The 19089-nt window shown below is 43.4% G+C and overlaps 1 protein-coding gene across 1 annotated transcript; it reads left to right on the top strand.

The window, feature by feature from the left end:
• Positions 1-886: 886 nt before the first annotated feature.
• Positions 887-18028, top strand: LOC111957834 (dihydropyrimidinase-related protein 2). The gene is made up of 14 exons (XM_023978861.2): positions 887-1323; positions 8177-8265; positions 9864-10048; positions 11255-11419; positions 11599-11660; positions 12439-12519; positions 12816-12884; positions 13172-13292; positions 13523-13679; positions 13881-14022; positions 14272-14442; positions 15208-15387; positions 15534-15723; positions 17508-18028. Exons 1-14 carry the CDS (start codon positions 1282-1284, stop codon positions 17597-17599), a joined length of 1746 nt encoding a protein of 581 aa, XP_023834629.1. The 5' UTR covers positions 887-1281; the 3' UTR covers positions 17600-18028.
• The last annotated feature ends 1061 nt before the right edge of the window (positions 18029-19089 follow it).

The following is a 19089-nucleotide window of genomic DNA, read 5'->3' as shown; positions in this document are numbered from 1 at the left end:
AATCCATGGCAACAGAGGGGTTTGGGGATTTCAGACATTTTCATTGGCTAACCGCTAACCGTAGAAGTTCTGAGGTTGAAGTAGGTGTTATGTGTTGTGATTATTTTTTCCCACCCGATTGGACTACAAGGGTGTGATTTGTTATGATGATTTCTACCTTTTAATGGGGTAATTAGTCTAATCGGGTGTCTTTCCTGGGGTTTGAGACCAAGTTGTTTGGATTTGAAAATCCAACTGTTGTATTGGAAGGGGGCGCTCAGGGCTGTTTGTGCTGGTCCATGTTGGTGTTTGAGTGAGAAAGACACAGAGAACCAATCAGTAAAAAAGCATCTCCTCTTCATTATCGATGCATCGTGCCGACAACATCAAAATAGCCTTTCCAGACTGAAGTCAGGAGGACTTCGAGTTAGGTGTTAGGCAGACTAACTGGGCCTATACAAGTGAATGGCCTCCTTGTTTAATTTTATTTGTAAGAAATAAATGAAATTGCTTTTTTTAAATTAAGGAATTAATTAAATCAACATGCACTTCACTTTCATATTGTTTAGTGAAAAATAACAGCATTTAATCCATAAGGCTTCCACACACAATATGTCTTACTAAATAAGCACAACATTGGTTTCGATCAAAGGTGGTGGTTAACTTTAAACCTGACAGTACCATGGCATAATAGTTGGTATAGGAACATCAGTGTGTGGGCCTTTTCCTCACTACATTAGTAACATAGTAACATTCATGTTGACCATGCACAACTTGATTATACAGGTTAGGGTTATTCAAACACACAGCCCTTTTGACTTTGTTTGTCCTTTCTGAATAAAGGAAGTTGCATTGTTTCAGACAAGTCAAATCAGCATCAGTGTTACTGCTACTTCTCTCATGCTCCAGACTTGCTGGTAGCAGGTGAGCTGGAGAGCGAAGATGGGAGCAGGGTGGGGCGTTGCGCATGCACGGTGGCCATGGCCCTCATCACCAGTTATATTCTCGCTCCCTTTTGGTGACTGACTGTCTGGACAGGCTTGGCTCAGCATTGGAACGTGAGGAAAGACTGTCAGACCGTTTAGGTTCATTCAGCAAACCTCTTTGGACGTTGGAACGGATAGAGTTATTTCACGAATTTAGTCATTGGTTCTGTTGCAGGCGATAGCTGCAGACACAATTTTGTCTGGGCGTGGACTGGTCTCAACACATCTGAGCATCCATTCCTTTCATTGCTAGCGGTCTAGTTAACATAAGTGTGGTGACTACCATAATCGAGGAGGCTGACAACGCGCGGCTAAAATGTCCGGGTACCAGGGAAAGAAAAATATCCCACGCATTACAGTGAGTATTGTGTTTTAAATGCTTATACTTTTACAAAATGGTATGAAAAATCTAGACCGGCGATGCATGGCTGAACAAGCTAGCAGTGGGGATTACACAGTTAGCTTGCTAGCTACAGCCAGCATAGTCTGAGAAGGAGTGGGTCCATTTGTACAAATGCAATGTCACCACTTGCACTGCTATAATAAACAAAGGCACGGTAATTGGTCATACGAAATTGAACGCATTGTAGCTCGCTCTTGTCATTGGAATACTCATTGGGACGCGAATTTTATTGTGTGCATCCTATTTTGCAGCCATTCCATATCCTACCATGTTAGACGATTTAGCCTAGCGGCAGGTTTAGGGAAATAAATTGATGATTGGGACATTTTGTACTTCTTCCTCCTTATATTCAGATTGATTATATTATACTTTTAATGCAGTATTGGTAATACTGTAGTTATAGACGTTGGGAATACTATCATATAAAATCAAATGTGAGGAAAATCCCAGCAACAATAGCATTTCTTTTAGCTAGGCCTCATTATTTTCCAAATTGTTTGGAAATATATTAATTGAATAAATATGTATTTGTCACAACAATTCGTCTTATCAACCCTAGACAGCAAAGGGTTGATTTGCCATGATGACATTTGGGGATGGGGACAGTAATTGAAAGGGCAAAAAACATTTCTGTAAAGTAGGTCATTGGATGAAATCCATCCTTGCTTTTTGCTGTGATCGTGAAGGCCTGGCTTTTGACTATATGCTGAAATATACTGTAGATACAGTAATGACATTTAGGCATTTAATGGCTTGAATCAAATAACAAACCACACATTTGTGTGCGTTCCTCTCTAAAATATATGAATTATTGAAATAAAAAGGTTCTTGATAGCTGTCCATTTTTGTTTCTGCAAGGGCAGCATGGAGGGGAACTGGGATTGAGGGGGTGTTATTTTCAGGCAGCTGTCAGATCTCCCTCACAACTGGAGGAGGCCTATCTAACCCCCTGACATCTCAGGCATTGCATACAAACGGCTCAATTCCAGCAGCCCCCAGCCTTCAGATGACAGCATGGTGTGGCTTTAAAAGGGGGCCCTGTTATTTGCATGAACTAGGCTACTCTCTCACCCCACCTAAGCAAAGAGATATGTTATGGGATGCTGGTAATGTACATGGATTTGGCTGTGGGGAGGTATACTGAGGAGTAGTTTTCTCCGCTCTGCTGAAAAGTAATTATTATTTTTATTGTCTTTATATTTTATTATCAGGGTGTTCTGCGTAACCTGATTAGGGAGTCCTCCCACAGAGCTCAGAATGAAAGAATCACATTTGATTACGATAATTCATATTAACAGAACATGCAAGTCGAGGATGCAATGATGTGCGGTCCTTCTTACCAAATTCTGATGTGCACATTGAAGATGCTAGAGTAACGGGCCACATTTACTTTTTCTCAGCCAACAACACGAGTAACGAACAGCAAAATCACTAGCCTATGTCAATCTACTATCCCCAATAGTAGAAAAGTTTACCTATTCTATTGGTCAGCTTGTCGAGAAGGAAATAGCCTATTCCAAACAGACTTTGGGACAGTTGTGGGAGGATAGATCAGAATGTTTAGCTTAAAATGTTGATAAACTATTATTTCCTCACATTATAAGAGTAGCAATGTGCACAAGGCAGTAGGCTATGGATGAATGTTTGTTCCACAATGCAATTAGTGGGAAAACACAGATGTCAAAGGCACATGCAAGCGGTTTCATGTGACAGAGATGAAAATGTCCGTTAGAAATTTAGAAAGAGGGGAGTTCTAATATTTAACAACTAGCATGGGTTGCTAATATGACTAGGATTGTGCCTTTAGCTACTGGACAATGAAAAAAAGTTTATATAAAATAATTGCCTCCGGATATGGTCTGATTTTGACTGGGCTACTTTGAAGCAAGGTCAAACATGCCTCATAATATGTAGTAAAATGTTCAGGTTTCAGACAATTAAGTGTATGTTTTCAAAATGCACACTGTCTCCAGCCCAATGCAAAGCGGTGTGTGATGCGCTGAGGAAGCCTGCCTCCCGTTGCCTAGGCATTTTCTGTTTGAGATGCTGTAGCAGCTGCTCTCGCGCTGTCTGACAGATTTTCAGCTCAAAGCCTCTGTATCTGCATTTTGTACATGTGTGATAAATAAGATACTTAACGAATATACAGTACACATGCGCCAATTTAATTCCTCTTATGCAAATTAAGCTATAGACCAATAAGCATGACCAGTCAAATGTATTTACATTGACTGGTATTTCCATCAATGAATAGGTTAAAAAGCATTATTTCGAAACACGTTTTTTTTCCTTCTCGGACAATCGGTGGACGCCAATTTTATCGACTTTTCTCTTTTTTTTATCGTCCAAAAGCCGTCTATTATCGGCTAATAGAAACCCTGTGTTTTACCTCAATTAGCCACAAAATCCCTAGTTTGAAAGCAACTGTTTTTCTGGAAGCTGTGCGGTGCCATTTTCCCTAAATTTTCCCCCACATGGGCCAGCCCCCTAGCAATTTGAGTGCAGCCAATGAGCTTCAGCCCCTCGCCATTTGAGTGCAGCTAGCCAGATGCACATCATTCACACAGCAGAGACAGCAGTGACATAGTTCACCTATCTGCACATATGTGACGTAGTACGCAATTTTCAGGGACCACATTATGCTTGTGAGTGCTACTTTCAGAACTACTGGCTAAAATGTATACAAAAGTACCAGAGAGAAGGATCACATAATTCCATCCAAGTCACCAGAAGGGATCAGCCAATAAATTATACTAGTGAGGAAACATTCCATAACTGCAGGGGGCAGTAAATTGCCAACCTTGGCTTCATACCTATTCAAACAACACACTCTAGGTGGCAGTGTGCACCCTTTCAGTTTATTTGCCAACTCATTTATTTATTTATTTTCACTAGGCAAGTCAGTTAAGAACAACTTCTTATTTACAATGACGGCCTAGGAACAGTGGGTTAACTGCCTTGTTCAGGGGCAGAACGACAGATTTGTACCTTGTCAGCTCGGGGATTCGATCTAGCAACCTTTCTGTTACTGGCCCAACGCTCTAACCACTAAACTACCTGCCGTTCCAAAACTCATAGAAGTAGCAGAATAAGAAAATTGACTACTTCAAAATGGAGATGGCTTTAATGGCGCTGCCCATGCTCTCACATACACCATAATGGGACAGATACAATGATGCGAAGTCTATGGCTGTAGCCTAAATAATTCCAGGAGAGTGTTTGGTACAGAATAATTTCCGTGTCACAAAGATTACCCATCCACTCATCCACAGAGCCCACCCAGCTCAGCATTTTACTGGGCTGGGCTCACTGTACATGAGGCAGGAGGATGCCTTTTTAACTGAGGATATGGATTTTAATTACCTAACTAGTCATAATGCATGTTCTAAATGCCATTCAGTGGAGTGGTTGTGTTTAATTTCCCTCTCACTTCATCACTGTGTCAAGCACTTGCACAGCATGGAGTTGCTCAGATTTTTCACAATTATACCCTGGGCCCAATTGTTAACACCATTACCATGACATAAATCAGTTATATGCTTGCCCTTGAGGCTTTCAATCTCAGGGATGTTTATTTCTCTGAATAAATAGTTTACCTCCACTGGTGCTTTTAGGTGGGACAGAGATTCATGAAGTCATTCTGTATGTGAGGTGTTTATTTAAAGATGCTTCAGTTATCACCTGCCTCTGCAGTGGCAAGACATAGATTAAAACACAATACATCAGTGTTTTGCCTAGATCTCCTAAGACTATTAAAGATACAGGTATTACTATGGATGATGAACAGAGGACGATAAGTAAGACAAGATCACTCATGGTTCTTCAAAGACATATAAAAGAGGATATTGGAACCAGTGGGCTTTATTCTCTGCATTCAGGCCTGTTATTAAAAATGTTCCAGTTTGAGGCCAGAAATGTAGCATAATCTGATGTCAATTGACCCACTTGACAATAGTATGTTAGATCATGATGGAAGAATGCCATTTTGGATTGCCTTTAATATTCTGAGGTTTGTCTAAAGTCTTCTCTGCGGCCATTAGTGGTTGGCTATAGGTCACTGTCTGAAGGTGGAAGTGGTCAGGTCAGGGTGCTAGCTAGGGGATACTAACATCCTACATCTTGTGTGCTGCTGTGCAGTCTGGAGAGAGCCTATGTCAGCCTCATTACAGTAGCTACCCAGCCCACACTCACCGAGGAAGGCCTGATGAGAAGTAGGCCAGCCCGAGCCTACACTAGCATGCTCTCCTTAGATGGAAATGGGATTATTTGTCCTACTCTTAAAGGTGCATTGTGCAGAATTCACTCCTCCATTTCCTTGTTGCTAAAATTGTAATATACTGAACAAAAATATAAACGCAACATGTAAAGTGTTGGTCCCATGGTTCATGAGCTGAAATAAAAGATCACAGAAATGTTCCATATGAACAAAATGCTTATTTCTTTCACATTTTGTGCACACATTTCTCCTTTGCCAAGGTAATCCATCCATGTTACACATGTGAGGCATATCAAGAAGCTGATTAAACAGCATGATCATTGCATAGGTGCACCTTGTGCTGGGGACAAAAGGCCACTAAAATGTTCAGTTTTGTCACACAACACAATGCCACAAATGTCTCAAGTTTTGAGGAAGCGCGCAATTGGCATGCTGACTGTAGGAATGTCCACCAGAGCTGTTGCCAGAGAATTGAATGTTCATTTCTCTACCGTGAGCCATCTCTAACGTCATTTTAGAGAATTTGGCTGTACTTCCAACCGGCCTCAACCACTGAACACGTGTAACCATGCCAGCCCAGGACCTCCACATCTGGCTTCTTCACCTGCAGGAGATCGTCTGAGACCAGCAACCCGGACAGCTGATGAAACTGTGGGTTTGCACAACCAAAGAAGTTCTGCAAAAACTGTCAGAAACCATCCCAGGGAAGCTCATTTGCGTGCTCATCATTCTCATCAGGGTCTTGACCTGACTGCAGTTCGACGTTGTAACCAACTTCAGTGGGCAAATGCTCACCTTCAATGGCCACTGGCACTCTGGAGAAGTGTGCTCTTCACGGATGAACCCCGGTTTCAACTGTACCGGGCAGATGGCAAACAGTGTATGGCGTCGTGTTGGCGAGCGGTTTGCTGTTCACAACCTTGACATCAGAATGCCCCATGGTGGCGGTGGGGTTATGGTATGGGCAGGCATAAACTACGGACAATGAACACAATTGCATTTTATTTATTGCAATTTGAATGCACAGAGAAACCATGACGAGATTCTGAGGCCCATTGTCATGCCATTCATCCGCCACCATTACTTCATGTTTCAGCATGATAATGCACGGCCCCATGTCTGTACACAATTCCTGTAAGCTGAAAATGTCCCAGTTCCTCCATGGCCTGCATACTCACCAGACATGTCACCCATTGAGCATGTTTGGGATGCTCTGGATCGACATGTATGACAGTGTGTTCCAGTTCCCGCCAATATTCAGCAACTTCGTACAGCCATTGAAGAGTGGGACAACATTCCACAGGCCACTATCAACAGCCTGCTCAACTTTATGCAAAGGAGATGTGTCGTGCTGCATGAGGCAAATGGTGATCACACCAGATACTGACTGGTTTTCTGATCCACACCCCTACCTTTTTTTTAAAAGTATCTGACCAACAGATGCGTATCTGTATTCCCAGTCATGTGAAATCCATAGATTAGGGCCTAATGAATTTGTCAGTTGACTGATTTTACTTATGAACTGTAACTCAGTAAAATTGTTGCATGTTGCGTTTATATTTTTCTTTAGTGTAGTTCGCCTAATGTAGAGAATCATTGTACCATCTACACTGCTGTGAAATATATTTTCAATAACCATAAATATTGTATTTTCAGTTTGAAGCTGGTGTACAAAACCAAAAGTAAAAGATGAATTTGGTCAGGTTGCCCAAAAAGTTACGTATTGCAGCTTAAGTGCATGCTCTTGGTCTTCCATTAACCCATGCTCTAGTCTACACAGCACTTTCCTCTGCATCTCAGACTGAACTAAGCTACCCCTCTGATCTAGGCTATTCTCCATGATCTGAGCTGTTTGTGATCGGGGTGGAATATCTTATGACTTAATGTATAAAGCCTGATTCTATATGAAAGATATTGCCTAGGCTAGTAAAAATGTACAATCCGAGTGCTGTCTGAGTAGATTATGGATGTGGTTGCTTTAATAAGGCTTTTCTGTTGGACATTAGCCTAATCTTTGCACTCACATAATATGGAGACACGTTATGAGTATGTGTTAACTGCATCACTAGTTTGACAGAGAAAGAAACAGCTCTGGTTGGGAATAGTTGGTTATGAAAACTTTGCAGAAAGAGATAAAGAAAGAAAGATGTGGCCATAAACCTGTGTCCTTTTGTTTGAAATTTTCTGTGTAAACAAATCAAACTTACATTTTTGAATACCGTTGTGTTACTTTGTTTTTGACTTAGCTCTGCTTATGCATTGTTGTTTTGGGGTTTCTTGGCAGACAAGACAATGGCCATGTCTTGGCAAATCCCTAGTGCTGTTCTATACAGGAATGCGTGCTGAGGATTCTATCCTTGTGTGCAGCTTGTTCGTTAGCTACTCATGGAACACCTCTGTGCTTCTATTCAGTGTGGTTCTGTTAAAGCTCTCCTGGACGGATGGATGTGCCGGGGTTGAGTATTGGCTAGCTTACCTTTTCATGGCAAATTTGTTCAATGTGCAATATGCTTTTTAATCAATGGGTTGTGGTGCTCATTGCTATAAACACAATCAAGTCAAATGTAAATGAAATCCTGTCTCTTCCCACAGAGTGATCGTCTCCTAATCAAAGGTGGGAAGATTGTGAATGATGACCAGTCTTTCCTTGCTGACATCTATATGGAGGATGGAGTCATCAAGTAAGTCCTATTAGTTAGAGTGCCCTTGTCCTGCCTGCACCTTTGTTGGTTATATAAACTCAGCAAAAAAAGAAATGTCCCTTCTTCAGGACCCTGTCTTTCAAAGATAATTCGCAAAAATCCAAATAACTTCACATATCTTCATTGTAAAGGGTTTTAACACTGTTTCCCATGCTTGTTCAATGAACCATAAACAATAAATGAACATGCACCTGTGGAACGGTTGTTAAGACACTAACAGCTTACAGACAGGCTGCAATTAAGGTCACAGTTATGAAAACTTAGGACATTAAAGACGTCTTTCTACTGACTCTGAAAAACACCAAAAGAAAGATGCACAAAGGTCGCTGCTCATCTGCGTGAAAGTGCCTTAGGCATGCTGCAAGGAGTCATGAGGACTGCAGATGTGTCCAGGGCAATAAATTGCAATGCCGTACTGTGAGACGCCTAAGACAGCGCTACAGGGAGACAGGACGGACAGCTGATCGTCCTCGAAGTGGCAGACCACGTGTAACAAAACCTGCACAGGATCGGTACATCCGAACATCTCACCTGCGGGACAGGTACAGGATGGCAACAACAACTGCACGAGTTACACCAGGAACACACAATCCCTCCATCAGTGCTCAGACTGTCCGCAATAGGCTGAGAGAGGCTGGACTGAGGGCTTGTAGGCCTGTTGTAAGACAGGTCCTCACCAGACATCACCGGCAACAAACCTACCGTCGCTGGACCAGACAGGACTGGCAAAAAGTGCTCTTCACTGACGAGTCGTGGTTTTGTCTCACCAGGGGTGATGGTCGGCTTTGCGTTTATTGTCGAAGGAATGAGCGTTACACCGAGGCCTGTACTCTGGAGCGGGATCGATTTGGAGGTGGAGGGTCCGCCATGGTCTGGGGCGGTGTGTCACAGCGTCATCGAACTGAGCTTGTTGTAATTGCAGGCAATCTCAACACTGCGTTACAGGGAAGACATCCTCCTCCCTCATGTGGTACCCTTCCTGCAGGCTCATCCTGACATGACCCTCCAGCATGACAATGCCACAAGCCATACTGCTCGTTCTGCGCGTGATTTCCTGCAAGACAGCAATGTCAGTGTTCTGCCATTGCCAGTGAAGAGCCCGGATCTCAATCCCATTGAGCACATCTGGGACCTGTTGGATCGGAGGGTGAGGGCTAGGGCCATTCCCCCCAGAAATGTCCAGGAACTTGCAGGTGCCTTGGTGGAAGAGTGGAGTTAACATCTCACAGCAAGAACTGGCAAATCTGGTGCAGTCCATGAGGAGGAGATGCACCGCAGTACTTAATGCAGCTGGTGGACACACCAGATACTGCTTGTTACCTTTGACCCCCCCTTTGTTCAGGGACACATTATTCCATTTCTGTTAGTCACATGTCTGTGGAACTTGTTCAGTTTATGTCTCAGTTGTTGAATCTTGTTATGTTCATACATATATTTACACATGTTAAGTTTGCTGAAAATAAACGCAGTTGACAGTGAGACATTTATTTTTTTGCTGAGTTTATATGAAGAAAATCTGTATATTTTTTTGTAATACCCTTTGATAATTTCTCTCAATCCGTTTCTCCTTCTCTCAGGCAAATTGGAGAGAACCTGATTGTTCCTGGTGGGGTGAAGATCATTGATGCCCATGGGCGCATGGTGATGCCCGGGGGCATAGATGTGCACACACGCTTCCAGATGCCAGACAGGGGCATGGTGTCAGCAGATGACTTCTACCAGGGCACCCGAGCTGCTCTGGCTGGGGGAACCACCATGATCAGTATGTACTAATGAAATGCTTCATCCCCACTGGCACACTTGACAGAAACCCATAATACATGTGATGTCTAGGTAGATTCTGACTTACTGATACTTGGTACTAACATCCTAGATGGTAAATTGCTGAAGTTGGTAACGGAATAATTTTTTCCCCTGTTTGCCGCATCTTCAATTTAAGCTTAGAAGACGGTGTGTGCCCTCAGGCCTGGAGGGAGGCAAAGGTCATTCCACTGCCAAAGAATAGCAGATCACCCACTGCTGTTTGAACCATTAATCAGCCTGTTAATAGTGTTTAGCAAACTTTTGGAAAAATCGCTTTTTACCAAATACAATGTTATTTTTTCAGAAAACAACAGACTTTCAGCATGCTTATAGGGAAGGGCACTCAACATGCTCAAAACTGACATAAATGACTGATGATTGGCCGAAAGAAATTGATAATAATAAGATTGTGGGAGCTGTTTTGTTAGATTTCAGTGCAGCTTTTGATATCATTGATCATAACCTATTGCTGACAAAACGTAGATGTTATGGATTTACATTCTCTGCCTTATCATGGATTGAGAGTTACCTATCTAATAGAACAGAGGGTTTTCTTTAATGGAAGCCTCTCTAACATGCTGACCAGACGACCTGCGCGTGTCCGTCCGTCATTGTGCGCATGTTGAGTTGAGGAGAGATTGACTGCATCACTATTGGTCTTTGTGCGAGGTGTTGGTGGGTTAAAGGTACAGAACTGTCTGTTCAAGCAGTTTGCACACATTTCGGGCACTCATCAGTACAACACAAGACATGCAGCCAGAGGTTTCTTCACAGTACCCTGGTCCAGAACAGAGGCTGGGAAACGCACAGTATTAAATAGTCATGACTACATGGAACTCTCTGCCACCCCGCTAACAGTAAAATAGATAAAAGTACACCTTACGGCACGACAGGGACAATATTTTGTACTGTATTTTTAATTGTGTTATGTATTTTATTTGTATTGTTTTGTTTCCTGTTTGGACCCCAGGAGGAGTAGCCACTGCCTTGGCAGCGGTCTAATTGGGGATCCTAATAAAATACTAAATACCAGATGTTCACGTTGTCTCATGATTTTGAATATATCTGGCCTCTGTAAAATGTGATAATGTTACTGCTAGTGTGTTTTCAATTGTGTGTGTGTGTGTGTGTGTGTGTGTGTGTGTGTGTGTGTGTGTGTGTGTAGTTGATCATGTGGTTCCAGAACCTGGTGTGAGCCTGCTGGCAGCGTTCAACCAGTGGAGGGAATGGGCCGACAGCAAGTCCTGCTGTGACTACTCTCTGCATGTGGACATCACTAACTGGCACAAGGGCATGCAGGGGGAGATGGAGAGCCTGGTGAAGGACCACGGTACGCCGCTAACACAATTACACAACCCATTCTCCCTACATTCACTCATGTCAGGGGGTTGGGGCAGCTATTACTTCTACTAAGACTCTTTCTGGTTTATTTCCTTCCTGTGACTGTCCTTTCTTCTCCCTTTTCTATCCTCTTATTGCTACTATTGCTCATAAGTTTTCTATCTTTAGGTGTCAACTCTTTCCTGGTCTATTTGGCTTATAAGGATGTTTTCCAACTTTCCGACTCCCAGGTACGATTTGAAGCATTTCAGATTGGTATGATTTACTGGCGACGGATGGAGGAGTCAACATTTCTGGAGGCTTGTGCCTTTTTAAAGTAATGATTGCATTGCACTTTGTGTAACTAAATTGCATGACAGAATTATATTCTGTATTACATTTCTGATAAACTCTTTGAAGGCTGAATCCTAACTATAGATTAGCAGGCGTAAAAAGTAGTTGTTGACGTAAAATGAGAGATTTGCACGAGTGTTCAAGTTACGCCTGCGTATCTTGCTTGCTACAGTACGTCACTGCTCCAAAAATTCAGAGATTATTGAAGACCTCTTCACCTCTTCTGGAAAGTCTACTGCTTTCTGAATGCTAGGTAAAGGATTGTCTGTCTGGGGTGAATGATCACTCCCATGTGCCTCATGTCTTTCTGTGAGAGCTTTGTTGTGGGCCAGTATTGAGTTTTCCCACTCAGCACAGGCTGGTTAGTGTTTAGGACTGACACTGGGGATGACTCTTGCAACACGTGCTGAAAGATTGCCTGACCGTTTCCTGTGGCCTATTGCAGCTGTGAATACCTAGTTGATTGCCGTGTGAATTCGGAGTTGAACAAAGTGGTCCAAGCTAAAGAGAGAAGTGGAGTAAATGAACTGATCTGTGCATTTAGCGCTCTCCTTCTGATTCTCATCCAAGACGTGTTGCTCTGATAAAGAGATCTCCAGTCATCTTGTAAATGTCCTCATTGCTAAAGCCTCTGGTTTCCTGCCCTGTGTGTGACCGGCTGCTCTCCTCCTGTAGATGTACGAGGTGTTCGGTGTCATCAGAGACCTGGGTGCCATCGCTCAGGTGCACGCAGAGAACGGGGACATCATTGCCCAGGTAACAGAACCTCTAATAAACCCTAGCACCTTGTCCCAGCTTGCCTTCTCCGCTGGCCAAGTGCAGGTAGCCTAAGGGTTAGAGCGTTGCACCTGTAACTGAAAGGTCGCTGGTTCGAATACCCGAGGTGAAAAATAGGATGATATACCATTGAGCAAAGCACTCTTATCCCTAGGTTGTTCTAGGGGTGCTGTACTACTATGGCTGACCCTGTAAAACAACACATTTCACCGTTTTATTGTATGTGACAATAAATTATATATATTTTTTAAAGCTGTTGTCTGATGTGTTTGCAGGAGCAGTGCAGGATCCTGGAGCTGGGCATCACTGGCCCTGAGGGTCATGTACTGAGCCGCCCGGAGGAGGTATGACCTCTGGCCAAGTCCTGTGCTTCTATCAGCCTTCTGCTTGTATTTGATGTGTGCCTTTGTTTGCTTTACATGGACGTTAGGGAAGAGGCTGTATGATATTAACAGAATTCACTACAGATGTAAAGTAAATGAGTGAGTCAAGTGTCTGAGTGTTCTTTCCTATCCTTGCTGCTTCCAGAATGCCTAGAAGCATTAAAGCTAGTCTCTAACTCAACATGAAGGTCACTGAGTCTGGTCTGTTTGGACTGAAATCCCTCTCTCTGTGTCTGTCTGGTGTGTAGGTGGAGGCAGAGGCAGTCAACCGGTCAGTCACTGTGGCCAATCAGACCAACTGCCCCCTGTATATCACCAAGGTGATGAGCAAGAGTGCTGCTGACGTCATCGCCCTGGCCAGGAAAAAGGGTACTAGTAAAAAGGAGAAAGAAGTGTGGTGATGGACTACTGCAACACGTTTTTTTGTATTGATTGCTCTCTGGTTATAGATACACTAAATGTCAAATCCCACATAAATGATTCCACTTGTAAATCAGTCCTGCCTTGGAGACAGGGCACGAGCACTCTGAGGTGTATAGAACACTGACTCTCCTTGCCATGCTGACCTCGTGTTTTGCTGTGTTTCTGTGGTACTCTAGGCGCTGTGGTGTATGGAGAGCCCATCTCTGCCAGCCTGGGCACGGACGGCACCCACTACTGGAGTAAGAACTGGGCCAAGGCAGCTGCCTTCATCACCTCCCCACCCCTCAGCCCCGACCCCACCACCCCCGACTATCTCAACTCACTGCTCTCCTGGTAGGTACACCATTTACACTATGTACCTCTACTCAACACAGCTATGCAGTAATCATGTGTTACTTACACACATCTTCCACCAGAGGGCGGTATGTCATCCTAGCCTCCTGGAAAGTCATATCACTCAAGACAAAAAGATCAAACATAAGACCTGTCAGTAGTCTCTCTCCCTCTTCCCCTCCATCCTTTGTTCCTTTCCAGTGGTGACCTGCAGGTGACTGGTAGTGCTCATTGCACGTTCCACACCTCCCAGCGTGCCGTGGGTAAAGACAACTTCACCCTCATCCCAGAGGGCACCAACGGCACTGAGGAGAGACTCTCCCTCATCTGGGACAAGTGTGTGGTGAGGCACACTACTGACTTTTCTGCCGGGTCTCCTACAATCAAACATACCCCAATCACACATGCTTCTTTTAAATGTATCCTGTTATTGTAAATAGACACAGATATTGTGGTATTAACAATCAATCTACTTTCCCTGTTTGTGCCACAATTATTCATGTAATCAAGCGGTTGTCTCAGTTGGTGGTGAATGTTTGCAGCTGTTTTGTTAGAAAGGAAGTGACAGCGCCTTGTCTTCTGATTCCCTTAGGTGACTGGAAAAATGGATGAGAACCAGTTTGTGGCTGTGACCAGCACCAACGCAGCTAAGATCTTCAACCTGTACCCCCGTAAGGGCCGCATCGCTGTGGGCTCTGACGCCGACCTGGTCCTCTGGGACCCAGACGTCAGCAAGATCATCTCTGCCAAGAGCCACAACGTGGTAAGAGCCTGGCCAACCCACACTGTATTGACCATGTCATGGTATTTATACATGGTTTTAGTCACACCTACTGTATGTAGGACTCATTTTCATATGAAACATTGAAGCTCTTTTACCAACAAAGCTTTGATACAACCTAACAAGTAAAAATCTACTCACCTGAAATGACTTGTCACAGAACACCTCATGCAGACTGTTTGGTAGCCTAGCGGTTAGAGCGTTCGGCCAGTAACTTGTCGGTTTGGGTTTGAATACCCGAGCCGACAAGGTGAAAAATCTGTTGATGTGCCCTTGAGCAATGCACTTAACCATAATTTGGTCCGGGGCGCTGTACTGCTATGTCTGACCCTGTAAAACGTCACATTTCACTGCACCTATCTGGTGTGACAAACGATTAGTATTATTATTATTTTTATCGCTCACTGAGTCATCACTACTCTTCATTTAGAGGAGCTAGCTGGCTACATTAGCACTAGTTTCCCATTAAGATGTCAGCTGAATGTCAGTGACTCACTGTGTAACAGTAAGTCTTTCTCTCTGGGCATCTATATTGATGTGATTGATGGCCATCACCATGCTGGCACAAGTCATTGAAAGACTAAGGCCCAGACTGAAGTTCATATGGAAAAAGGCCTCAACTTGTTTAAATGTGTTGTTGTTGTGTGCATGTGAAAGTAGTCTTGGTGTTCTCTTTCTATGTTATTTGCCCTCTTGTACTGTGTCAGTCTATTTGTCACTGTTCTCATCAGAGCTGTTCTTCTGCAGGCTGTGGACTATAATATCTTTGAGGGCATTGAGGTGCGTGGAGCTCCCCTGGTGGTGATCAGCCAGGGCAAAATCGTGTTGGAAGAGGGCGACCTCCATACCACTGAGGGATGTGGGCGCTATGTGAGCCGCAAGCCCTTCCCTGACCATGTCTACAAGAGAATAAAGGCTCGCAGCAGGGTGAGTCTATAGTGCTGTGAACTTGACACAGAATAGATTGTTGATTGTTTATGACCATTCCCACTGACAGTGATGATCGCAGAACTAGAACAGCCGAACTGATGCTGTCATCTTGTCTGTCTGTCTCTCTGTTTGTCTCCTCCAAGCTGACGGAGCTGAGGGGGGTCCCCAGGGGTCTCTATGACGGGCCGGTGTGTGAGAATGTGACACCTAAGGTAATGACTCCGGTCACCTCGGTGAAGACCTCTCCAGCCAAGCTGCAGCAGCAGCAGCAACAGCATCAGCAGGGTCCTCAGCCAGTCCGCAACCTGCACCAGTCTGGCTTCAGCCTGTCTGGTGAGTACAGCTCAAAATGTCTCTCACAGCTCTTACATGGAACATCAGTAGGAATAGCATAATCCTAAAACATGTACAGTCATGGCCAAAAGTTTGGAGAATGACACAAATATTAATTTTCACAAAGTTTGCTGCTTCAGTGTCTTTAGATATTTTTGTCAGATGTTACTATCGAATACTGAAGTATAATTACAACCATTTCATAAGTGTCAAAGGCTTTTATTTACAGTTACATGAAGTTGATGCAAAGAGTCAATATTTGCAGTGTTGACCCTTCTTTTTCAAGACCTCTGCAATCCGCCCTGGCATGCTGTCAATTAAATTCTGGGCCACATCCTGACTGATGGCAGCCCATTCTTGAATAATCAATGCTTGGAGTTTGTGGGTTTTTGTTTGTCCACCCGCCTCTTGAGGATTGACCACAAGTTCTCAATGGGATTAAGGTCTGGGGAGTTTCCTAGCCATAGACCCAAAATATCGATGTTTTGTTCCCAAAGCCACTTAGTTATCACTTTTGCCTTATGGAAAGGTGCTCCATCATGCTGGGAAAGGCATTGTTCGTCACCAAACTGTTCCTGGATGGTTGGGAGAAGTTGCTCTCGGAGGATGTGTTGGTACCATTCTTTATTCATGGCTGTGTTCTTAGGCAAAATTGTGAGTGAGCCCACTCCCTTGGCTGAGAAGCAACCCCACACATGAATGGTCTCAGGATGCTTTACTGTTGGCATGATACAGGACTGATGGTAGCGCTCACCTTGTCTTCTCCAGACAAGCTTTTTTCCGGATTCCCCAAAAAATCGGAAAGGAGATTCATCAGAGAAAATGACTTCACCCCAGTCCTCAGCAGTCCAATCCCTGTGCCTTTTGCAGAATATCAGTCTGTCCCTGATGTTTTTCCTGGAGAGAAGTGGCTTCTTTGCTGCCCTTCTTGACACCAGGCCATCCTCCAAAAGTCTTTGCATCACTGTGCGTGCAGATGCACTCACACCTGCCTGATGCCATTCCTGAGCAAGCTCTGTACTGGTGGTGCCCCGATCCCGCAGCTGAATCAACTTTAGGAGACGGTCCTGGCACTTGCTGGACTTTCTTGGGTGCCCTGAAGCCTTCTTCACAACATTTGAACCTCTCTCCTTGAAGTTCTTGATGATCCGATAAATGGTTGATTTAGGTGCAATCTTACTGGCAGCAATATTCTTGCCTGTGAAGCCCTTTTTGTGCAAAGCAAGGACGACGGCACATGTTTCCTTGCAGGTAACCATGGTTGACAGAGGAAGAACAATGATTCCAAGCACCACCCTCCTTTTGAAACTTCCAGTCTGATATTCGAACTCAATCAGCATGACAGAGTGATCTCCAGCCTTGTCCTCGTCAACACTTACACCTGTGTTAACGAGAGAATCACTGACATGATGTCAGCTGGTCCTTTTGTGGCAGGGCTGAAATGCAGTGGAAATGTTTTGGGGGGATTCAGTTCATTTGCATGGCAAAGAGGGACTTTGTAATTCATCTGATCACTCTTCATAACATTCTGGAGTATATGCAAATTGCCATCATACAAACTGAGGCAGCAGACTTTGTGAAAATTCATATTTGTGTCATTCTCAAAACTTTTGGCCACGACTGTAGGCACTCCAGTATTATCATTTGGCCTGCAATTTTACAATATATTTAATCTGTTACAAATAAACAACTTATCATGTTTCTTTGTCCGGGAAATCAGAGCGATGTCTCATTCAAATCCCCTTTAAGATTATACTTTTTTTCTCTCTATCTCTCATGCCCAGGTGCACAAGTTGATGATAATATTCCTCGCCGCAACACCCAGCGCATCGCGGCGCCCCCTGGTGGGAGGTCCAACATCACCAGCCTGGGTTAAGCTCTCCTGTCAGCTGAGCTAGGGAGGAGATGAGCGGGAGAATCCACCCCAACTCCCAGAAAAACCTTCACAACCAACAGAGGGCGCTTCATCTAATGTGATCCTTCTCCCTGACTCAACTGCACCCTGGTCAAAAACACTTAATCTTCATCCATATTTAACAGCTCTGTCACCTCATTCAAAGAAAAAAAACAAGTGATAGCACTCAATGTTTTGTTTTGTATGACCTACATGCCACCTTCATTTATTTTTTTTTAAAGGAAGAGTCAAGTGAATTTAGACAGCGCTTGATGTTTTACAGTTTTGTGACAAATATATTTATATCCAATTTAAGTTTGGGCTTTGTTTACATTTTGGCTTTTAATTGTACAAGAGGAACTGTGGATTGCAGTCGTGGCATTTGATGTATCTGCTATTTAATGGGCCTTGACACGCATTGTTTCCAAGAAGTGATAAATGTCGTTATGAACTACGGAGACACTGAATTGAATCATTGTCAAAGACACGTGGCATTTTTTATTAAAATACATCTTTATTGTTTTCCTTCTATCCTATAAGTGAATGGAATGGTTTCTTGCATTTGGCATATTTTTAAGGCTTTAGAGTAGTGTTGTTTAAGTAACTGAGAGGACCTTTTAACCTCTCTGTCAGTTTGCAGTATTTGAATGACTTTAAACAGCTGTGTGTTCTTGGTATTATCCTCCCAGTCTTTCTGGTCAGCATTACCACAGAAGTTTCAGCTGGACAAATTCACTTTAATCTTCCTTTCTCTCATTGCTGCACTTTTTGTATTGTTGTAATATTTTTGTTGTTAATATTCTACATTTTCAATCGTGTCTAGAGCTAAAACACTACTGTAATCTCTGAAATATTGACTATTAGATCTTAGCTTGTTTGCTGATGGAATGCACAGAAGTCAAAGGTGAGAGTATTGTAGGGTTAAACCATTCATCTCCTCACTCAGAACACCTTTGACTCAAAGCATGCACAATATGACAGCAGGGAGAACCTTCGGCAAAAAAAACAGACGAGAGATATTTTGCCTCTTATTTCATCCCTTTTCTTCTCTTTAGCTGTCCAAAGTTAAAGCTCGCCAAAACACCAGGCTTCCTATAATCACACTGCTGTTTATTTCTAATGACACTGACAGCCATGCTGGATAGAAGGTTGCCCTTAACAACCTCTCTGGTGCTATTTGATCAATGCTGTGTATGTGCAGATGGTGGTGCCTACTTTTTCCACTCAACCACACAAATTCAAGCTTTGTGAAAACCACTTTACGGGGGAAGCGGGGTTAGCTCTTAACATTCCTCTATCATGGTCTCATACGTCACAGGTCTTCATTTTCTATCTGCTAAAGTGCAAAAGGTGAATCTGTGAAAATGTTGATTTGTATTAGATGTTTGTTTTAGTTATTCTTCAGAATGCTTGTTCAATATCACTTGCCTGCCTATTCTATAAAGTATTGATTGATTGCACACTATATGAAC

Source organism: Salvelinus sp. IW2-2015, linkage group LG33 (genome assembly GCF_002910315.2).
Source record: "Salvelinus sp. IW2-2015 linkage group LG33, ASM291031v2, whole genome shotgun sequence".
Lineage (NCBI taxonomy): Eukaryota > Metazoa > Chordata > Actinopteri > Salmoniformes > Salmonidae > Salvelinus > Salvelinus sp. IW2-2015.
This window is presented reverse-complemented; position numbering and strand designations above follow the sequence as displayed.